At 36.1% G+C, this 9,943-nt stretch overlaps 1 protein-coding gene across 1 annotated transcript; it reads left to right on the top strand.

Annotated features, from left to right (window-relative positions):
- Positions 1 to 2,065: 2,065 nt before the first annotated feature.
- On the top strand, positions 2,066 to 2,632 carry LOC124891026 (ethylene-responsive transcription factor ERF070-like). The gene has a single exon (XM_047402864.1). It carries the CDS (start codon positions 2,066 to 2,068, stop codon positions 2,630 to 2,632), a length of 567 nt encoding a protein of 188 aa, XP_047258820.1.
- The last annotated feature ends 7,311 nt before the right edge of the window (positions 2,633 to 9,943 follow it).

Genomic DNA, 9,943 nt, shown 5'->3' with positions numbered 1-9,943 from the left:
CTAGAGGAGATCAGAACAAAAATGGATCTAGAATTTTAAGCGAGTTTGTGTGTTGTGATATTTGATGTTGAACGTAACATAAATGTATAACTTTTGAGTCGAATCACATACAATAGATACGTATGGTAGACATATTCATGTTATTATATGTACATATAGATACGAAACATGACCTTGGAGTCAACAATTTTGTCTGTAATTTGTTTGTTTTGTCCCTTTTATCGTTTACATTTCCTTTTTGAAATTCACAAATTGCTAGGGTACAATTACCCTGTATGAATTACTAATATTCAGTGGATAATTATACATACTGAAATAAATAAAGCACCCTATACTATTAAACACTGTTTCTATTTTTACACATCCTAAATTTTATATATGATTCTTTTGTAAACAAATCTGTGGGAATCCTATCAATATTTTTTATTTTGTCTTTATATGCTTAAGAAAATCCATTCACATTACAAAAAATAAATCTTCACACCACATTTTCAACTAAAAAGATCAATCTTGTTGCACAGTTTTAGCTGCACTCATTTTTTGGCATTTTAAGCAAAGCCCATCATCAAATCTTTTCCTGATGGATCCATTAAAGAATCCATCAATTCCAGAAGTTCTTTCATTTTTGAAGGAAAAACACTCAGTTTATGAGAAGGACTTCTCTTTAGTGCAAAGGCTTTTAATGGATTAATGTGACAGAAAATTTAAGAATTAGTTAGGAAATGTGAGGGAAAAAATGAGAAAGAAAAAAAGAGAATTGATGAAAGATATTTGGAGATAATAGCAGAGCGTGATAAGGACTATAAGGAGAAATTCAATTTCTATATGAGAGGATTAATGAGATAAAGAATGAGAAACCTAAAAAAGGGGCTTAGTATTAGAAGAAACTCAATGAGTTGATTGGTATAATTGAAGCTACGGGGAAAAAAGATGATTTTCATGTGGTGCACTTTAAAACAACTGAAGAATGCAGTGGTAAAAGACCAAGAAATGAAGATACTATTTGAGTCACTTTTTTGTTTTATTATTTATTTGTCTCCTTACAGCTTGTTTTGATACTTGTTAGGTATCATTTATTAATTGAAATGAAGAAAAGGATATGTTTTAATTATTTGTGGCATTTGCAAATAATTAATAATTAATGTTTATTTACGGAATATTTTAATTATTCAGATAAATCCGAGACATCTTGATTTTACTGCATTTCCAAAATCCATTTTAATTATTAGTGGCATTCAACAATCAATTAATTTGGACTCAAATAAGGTTTTAAACGTGATGATTGGTTCTAGGAAAAGAAAATTATATGTTTTCATTAATTGTATGACTTATATTTGTTGTTCTCATACCTTTTTTTTTAAAGTATGTATTATTAAAATTATATTAATTTTTTCCCGTATTAATTTGTCAACTAATTTTAGAGCGCGACACACAAAATTATCTATTTTTTTTTTTGAAGAAGATAAAAATGAATGATTCTTTAACAAAGGTGAATAACAAATAAAATCTTTCTAAATCATGTCAGCCACCCTATGCACCTTATTCAAGTGCCAATGAAACACTATATATATACACGCACATGACTTTATAGGTATCAAAGCTGCAACATAAAGAAAAATAGAATGAGAAAAAAATCCCTAGTTAACTTATTCAATTTCTTGATTTTTGTGTTCTCTTCTGTTCTAATTTTTTTACTCATTATTTTAATTTCCAGACACAATTTTTTTGTGTGATCTCTATGTGAAATGTGAGTATATTTTTAAGTATGTATATATTTTTCAAAGTTGAAAGACGATAGATACATCCGGGTGTGTTGTTATACATATGGAACGATATGATATTACGTCATTTTTGAAGTCGGGAGTTATGTTTTGAATTTGCTTTTTTGTTTAGATTACTATTTAGATTCCCCCTAGAAGTTTCTGAAGAACTAGTGTACAATTACCTTATTTTGATAAAATATTGGATGAATATTTTTATATGTAGAAATAAAGAAAGAATTTCTTATCATAAATAAAGCTAAAATCTTTAAATGTTTTTTTTTGTTTTCTCTTTTAATAAAGTCATGGCATTCAGCGAAGAGCATGGGAAAAGGAGGTCTTCAGAAAGCGCTCAAAAGTTTTCAATGGGAAAATTGACCGATCAAATCAGAGAAAGTTCCTCTATCTTGCCTAGACCGGGAGTAGTTCACTTTTCGGGCAGCGATCCAATGAAGCTGTCTATTGATGAAGAAGGGAAGGCCAAAGGAAAAAAGTCAGAGATACATGAAAAGGCATGTGAAGAGGAACCCATCGTTAAGAATGAAAACACTGAGATGATTTCAATTGAAAATTACTTAGAGAGAGATCTTAAGCTACCACAAGAAAAGGGAAAAAGGTACAAAGGGGTTAGACAAAGAAAGCCGGGCAACTGGGTGGCAGAGGTTCGAGTCTCAGGTACTAAAGATCCAATCTGGATAGGAACATTCAATACTGCTGAAGTAGCTACTTTTCCTTATGACGAGTCTCTCATTGAAATGAAAGGTGCTAACGTTGTGACAAACATCCTCAAGACACCACCAAGATACACTTCACATATGAAATTCAACTACATGAATCCACCATCTTCATCCATAGATAATGCTAGGATTTAAGAAATGATTTTCTATTTTATTGTACCTTTTAATTACTCCCAGTATTGTCTTCACCAAGAAATGTTTTTTCTTCTTTTGTAATGATGCAAAAGTCCATAACAATGTTTCTTTGGTCTTAGTTTTTTTGGCTATATCTAGGTATCCTTACTTTTAATTAGCTTTAGCTAAAAGCAATATTACTTTATTTCTTGCAATTATGCATTCTGAAACTCAAGTAGATTTAAAGAAATCACCTAATATTTTATACCGATTCAGATCTCATTGTAATTTTAATCTCCTAAGTTTGCATTCATAAGAACATCCCAATCAATGAACTTGAACTGCTTATGAAAGGCTGAACCAATCAAGTTTAACTAAACTATGGATCCACCTTTTATCTTTTTGGGGTTGATTTTCTTCGGTGGTGACTCTAGGATGTTTGCCAAAGCATTAGAACCATTTATTTCAATGGCTGACTTATGATACACCAACACAGCTTCTTTAGTAGAGCCAAAAGTGACTAACCAATGTTTAGTGTTTTTTCTTTTGTCTCAGATCTCTGCTACCCATTTCCCATATTTTCATTGTCTAAATCCCTTGTAGCACTTCTTGTATCTTGAAGCATCTTCTTCACTGTGGACATGTTCTATTAAATGACTCTGGTCTTTCCATTTTTAATGATGATTTACTTTATCCCTATCTTTTTATAATGCTTGGACTTCTCTCCTAGAAGTGTTTCCTCCTTGTCACTAGACAAGCTGTGGTGTCATTTTTCGGCATGTAAATACATACAGCACGCGAAAAGACAACAAAACTTTTGTCCACTTTTGTAACACCCCGCAAAAGTCCTCCATGAGTTATCTCCTAGTAGCATGATTATATAGTTGAAAACTTGAAAAAAATTTCTAAGTGTCAAAACGACATAATCTCATTTTGAGGTCCAAATCTTTGAGGAGTTATTTTATGACCTTTCCAATCTCCGATAGTTAATTTTTATGTTGTTTAACGATTGGCTAAGTTGATAGTACATCTTGGACAAGTTTTCAATTATTTGGGCCGCACTTACACCTTGTTTCGTGTCCCAAAATAGTGGACCAATGCGATCTTGGCGCACTACGTTACCCATCACGTTGGTTAATTTTATGTAGAAACTGCCAGGCAAAAGTAATGAGGCTTGGCATTATTAGGGCGCGACGCATCAGGTATCGCATCAATGGCATCGACCCGCCGCATCGCTTATCACGTCGATGCCCAGTTATTTTAGTTTTTTTAAAATCCGCGACCAAAGAGGCAATTTAGTCATATTTCCCAACGCTTTTTATTCTTAACATGGGATTATACTCCTAAATCGCCACTTTATTGATATTTTTCTCAAAATTCACCAAGAACACTCCTGAGGTTTTCAACCAAAAAATCTAAGGGAACTCAAGATTTGACCGTCAATTCTCGAAATTGATTCAAGAATGGGAATTCCCGATCCGAGGGCTTCAAGAATCATCCATTAGAAACACAATTAGAATCCCAAAAGTAAACATTCACCCAAAATTCAAAACCTAAGGTACGTGGGGTTTATCCTAAAACTACATAGGCTTATGGAAACACTTGAATATGATTTAAGGTTTATCAAGCATGAATTTATAAAGGGGTTTTGGAATTTATCTTTTAAATTATGCACTCTGAATATTTCAATGCTATTATTTATCTGGCCTTTAGTCCTTTCCCATTAAATTGATTTATACTCATATGTATATGTATGAAATTGAGTTTTTAATATTGATTGAGAGCATAATTATGAAGTCGCTCTCTTGTGATGAATTGAAGTTTATGATTTTGTTAGGAATGATTTGACATGCATTTTTTATTGTTTGAAAATGGTTTTTCTTAATATTATAGTATTTGAACATTATTTAGAGTTGATGAGAGGGAGTTTTTTGGTATAACTATATTCTTGTTTAAAAGAGAAAGAATTGTTCGTGATTGAGAACTTTGACATGACCACCTTGTGTTGTTGAAGAGAGTTTCTTGCATGTGTTTACATGAGTTTTATGAAAAAGTTCTTTGAAATGATTTATTGATATGGTGGTCCCAAACCTTATGTTTTGAAAGAAGAGAATTATAATAAGATATTAATGGCTTAGAGATGCGAGTTGCAAATCAATGGTATGACGATACAATATAAACGTATGCCATAATAGAGCTAGTGTTTTCAGAGTTTAATTTTAGAGAATACATATTTTAAAGAGTTAAAAATGGGCTTAAAGAGGGTTAGGTGGTTACTTGAAGAAAGAACGATTCAATCGACTCATTGCCTAAAACCACGTTTAACCGATATAGGTATATTATTATTGTATACTGGTGACGGCGCTGTGGCGTAGTAGAGACAGAGACTCCGGCCCTTGCAACAAACTTAGGTTGGGGTTTTGGATGTCGAGTTAATGACAGATTCCAAATAGCCCATGGAATTTTAGGTGGGGGTTTTGGATGTCGAGTTAATGACAGATTCCAAATAGCCCATGGAATTTTAGACTTGAAGAGTACACCACCCAGCACAGAAGTAAAATAAAGATGTGTCATAGAGTTCAGATGATTTTATAGAGTCTTTTAAATATGCCCATATGATTCTTACCATATGATATATTTATGAATTATTTTAAATTGCTCTCATATATTTTAAATAAAAATTATTATTTTGGATTTGCTCTGCATACTAGTACAACTGTATTAACCCTCTACCTTCCAGGGTCTGAGGCTTAATTTAGAGGTCCGTCTAAGCAGTAGAGATATCAGAGAGAAGAGACTGTGTAGTGGCGAGCCTTCTCTATTCTAGAAGGCCTGTTTATTTTGTTTATTTTGATTTGGGTCCACTGGGGACCTTGTCCCAGATTCAGACAGTGGTTATTCTAGCATGTGAATGAGATTTCGCATACTGATTTAGAAGTCTTCTAGACATGTTGGATTTTAATTCTTTATCATTAAATTTAGTTTAGTGTATGACCATGATTCCATATTAAGTTGTATTTCCACATCTTCTTTATTTATATGAATACTGTGCATGACTATCAGATAGAGAAGGGTGTTCGGTCCTTCATGGTTCAAAATACTCGTCATGGCCAGGGCCTCGGTTCGGGTCATGACAAACTAGGTATCAGAGAATGGTTCATGGCCCAGGGTCTCTACAAGATCGCGTCAGGTAGAGTCTTATTTATTGGTGTGTAGCATGCAAAACATAAAAGCGGGAGGCTACTAGGCATTTAGGAATTTTTCAATTCTTTCATGACTTAGTTCATGCCATGAAGTATGTATGTACCCTAATCAATGATCTCTTTTCTTTTAGGAAATCACTATGCCTCTCCATAGAATCAGTAAACAGAATGCTCAAGTAGAAGAAGTTCGTCAAACCTATGGAATGTGGTCCCGTAAAAGAGCCCACACTCCAGATTTTTTCCCTACTCCGGGAGTACCTCCAGTCCTGACTAGTCCCACTCGGGCCCCGAGGATAAATGTTAACTATCCCCAATCTTCATAGAAGGACATTTCGAATACTGACATTTGGTAGTCCATTCATATGATTGCACAACTGGTAGCCTATCAGACCCTTCGGTCTGAAGATGTAGGTTCGGTATCTGGCACATCTAAAAGTACTCGGGTTGGTCAATTCATGAGATTGAACCCACCCATGTTCACTAGCTTAAAATATGAAGAGGACCCTCAAGGGTTCATTGATGAGTTGGAAAAGATTTTTCGAGTTATGCACGTGAACAAAATTAAAGGTGTGGAGTTGGCAACATATCAACTGAAGGATGTGGAAAACCAATGGTATAATGAGTAGGAAGATTCAATGGGTGAGAATACCGAGCCTTCAGTGTGGAGCAAATTTGTGAAAGCCTTCCAAGATAAATTCTTTCCCTAGGAGCTGAGGTAGGCCAAGCGAAACAATTCATGAATCTAAAGCAAAGAAAAATGAGCGTCAAGGAGTACACTCTGAGGTTTAACAAACTAGCCTATTTTGCTCCAGAGTTGGCAGGAAATATGAGAGCCCAAATGAGGAAATTTGCATCTGGTCTTTTCAATGACTTAGTGCTAGAATGCAAGGAGGTCATACTGTACAGAGATATGGACTTCTCCAGACTGTCAGTCAACATGCACCAGGTAGAGGATCAAAAGAAGAAGGTGGCTGAGATAAGGTAAAAGAAAAGGCAAGCCAAGAGGGACAGACCAGCAGACCAGAATTATAGTCAGCAACAGGGTGGTAATTGGGGGAACGCGTGGATGAAGAAAAACAATTGGGGTAATGCTCAGTTCGCAGCCAGTGCTCCAGTGCCCAGACCTCCAGCTGATCAGTAATTCTAGAATTTTCAGTCTAGTCATGGCTCGAGAGTGGAGGGTATGCAGTGTCAGGGAGTGTAGCTCATACTCCTCTATCATACCAGTATTGTGGAAGATGTGGGAGGAATCATCCAGGAAGATATCACTTTGGTGCCATGGTATGTTATTTGTGCGGCTAGCCAGGCTATATCAAGAGGGATTGTCTGGCAACAAGAGGTAATGTTGCGGGAGGTAAGTCACATGCTAATTCCTCCAATCCTCCACTACCGCCCAAGGGCGTCCTTTCATATACCGAAATCGGTCGCAACCGATTGTATGCTTTGACAAACAGCCAAGAGGTAGAAGCCTCAGCAAACGTTGTTATGGGTATTTTACAAATTTTCTATCGTGATGTATATGTGTTTCTTGATCTCGGGTATACCCTGTCTTATGTAACCCCATATATGGTTGTCGATTTTGGGTTTAAGCCCAATATAATTATAGAACCTTTCTCTATTTCCACTCCGGTGGATGATTTTGTTGTGTCTAGGAGGGTGTATAAAAATTATGTTGTGTCTGTTTATAGTCGGGATACTGTGGCAGAAGCTTGAGATTGTTGACTTTAATGTTATCTTAGGAATAGATTAGGTCCATTCATGATATGCCACATTAGACTATAGAACCCGAAAGGTTACTTTTTCTTTTCTGATTGAGCTAGTGATAGAGTGGGAGGGGCATTCATTATCACATAGAGGGAAGTTTATATCTTACCTTAGAGCCTGTAAGATTATTTCCAGAGGTTGTCTATATCATTTGACCTGAGTAAAAGATTCTAATATTGAGAGTCCTTCTCTTCAGCAGTCCCTGTGGTAAATGAATTTACAAAATTTTTTCTCAAAGATTTCCAGGGGTTCCACCCAACAGGTAGATAGATTTTGGTATTAATTTTTTGCCAGATACCTTTCCCATTTCTATTCTTCCATATAGAATTGCTCCTGCAGAGTTGATAGAGTTGAAAGAGCAGCTGTCAGATTCGCTTGACAAAGGCTTTATTCGCCCTAGTGTTTCTCCTTAGGGTACACCCTTGCTATTCGTGCGTAAGAAAGATGGTTCCCTCCGTATGTGTATAGATTATTGTCAACTGAATAAGGTCACTGTCAAGAGCAAATATCCCCTTCCAGAATTGATGATATTTTTTACCAGCTTCAGGATGCTAGATGTTTTTCAAAGATAGACCTTCGTTCGGGATATCATCAGTTGAAGTTTAGAGAGTCAGATATTCCTAAAACAACTTTCCAAACCTTATATAGACACTATGAATTCTTAGTCATGTCCTTTGGATTGACTAACGCCCCTGCAACTTTAATGGACTTAATGGATAGGATATTCTGTCAGTTTCAAGATCTGTTAGTCATAGTTTTCATTGATGAAATTTTGATTTATTCTAAGAGTGAGGAGGACCATGCCAATCACCTCCGAATTATCCTTGAGACTCTCAAATATCATAAGTTGTATGCAAAATTTTCTAAATGTGAATTCTGTCTTGGTGTTATTACTTTCTTAGGGAATATTGTATCTAGTGAAGGAATAAAGGTTGATCCCCAAAAGGTTGAGGCAGTGAGAAAATGGCCCAGACTTATGACTCCAACTGACATTCGGAGCTTCTTTGGTTTGGCAGGGTATTATAGAAGGTTCGTAGAGTGTTTTTCTTCCATAGTGGCTCCACTTACCAAGCGGACTCAGTAAAAGGTAAGGTTTATATGGTCAGACTCCTGTGACGATAGTTTTTAGAGGTTGAAGGACAAGTTGACAACTGCTCCTGTTTTGACTCTTCCAAAATGTACAAAGGGTTTTGTTGTGTACTGTGATGTATCCTGGGTGGGACATGGGTGTGTTCTTATGCAGCAAGGTAAGGTGGTAGCTTATGCATCTACGCAGTTAAAGGTTCATGAGTGAAATTACCCTGTGCATGACTTGGAATTAGCGGTTGTGGTATTCGCACTTAAGATATGGTGGCACTATCTTTATAGAGTACATGTTGATATATTTACTGACCACAAGAGTTTACAGTATATTTTCTCGCAGAAAGAATTGAACCTCAGGTAGAGACATTGGTTGGAGCTGTTGAAGGATTATAACATGAGCCTACACTATCATCCGGGCAAGGCAAATGTGGTAGCCAACACGCTTAGCAGATTATCTACGGGCAGTCCTTCTCATGTTAAGGAAGGGAAGAGGGAAATGGTGAAGGATATTCACCGACTTAAAAATCTAGTAGTGTGATTTTTGGATTCCGAGGATGGGGGAGTTGTTGTTCATGAGGTAGCAAATATTCCCTTTGTGCTGAAGTTAAAGAGAAGCAGGTCGAAGATCCCATCTTGATGCAAATTAAGAAGGATATGGGTCAGTAGAAGGTGATGTCTTTTGAAATTAGTGGTGATGGAATTTTGAGATACCAAGGTAGGTTGTGTGTTCTGAATGTGGATGGTCTACAAGAGAGGATCCTTGACGAAGCATACACATTAAGGTATGTTGTTCACCCAGGCTCTACTAAAATGTACCATGATCTTAAAACTATATATTGGTGGAATAATATGAAACGTGATGTGGCTGACTTTGTTTCCAAGTGTTTGAATTGCCAACAAGTTAAAGGGAAACATTTGAGGCCAGATGGTACTTCCCAGGAGATATCCTAACCTCTATCGAAGTGGGAGATGAACAATATGGATTTTATTATAAGACTCCTGAGGTCCCAAAACCAGTATGATTCTATCTGGGTAATTGTAAACTGTTGACCAAGTCATCCCACTTTTTCCCGTGAGAACTAATTATTTGGGAGATAATTATGCCAAGATATACATTGTGGAAATAGTTCATTTGCATGGGGCACCTTTATCTATCGTATCTGACCGAGATATGCAATTCTCTTTGCAGTTTTAGAGATCCTTTTAGAGGGGTTTAGGTACCCTAGTGAACTTGAGTATGACTTTCCACCCTCAGACAGATGGACAAGTCGAGCGCACCATT

The sequence above is a fragment of the Capsicum annuum genome, unplaced genomic scaffold, assembly GCF_002878395.1.
Source record: "Capsicum annuum cultivar UCD-10X-F1 unplaced genomic scaffold, UCD10Xv1.1 ctg2906, whole genome shotgun sequence".
Lineage (NCBI taxonomy): Eukaryota > Viridiplantae > Streptophyta > Magnoliopsida > Solanales > Solanaceae > Capsicum > Capsicum annuum.
The sequence above is the reverse complement of the archived record's forward strand: the minus strand, read 5'-3'. Positions and strand labels throughout refer to the sequence as shown.

Bases quoted from the DNA above. Each gene is read 5' to 3' on its own strand.
- LOC124891026 (XM_047402864.1), top strand. From the start codon at position 2,066: ATGGCATTCAGCGAAGAGCATGGGAAAAGGAGGTCTTCAGAAAGCGCT.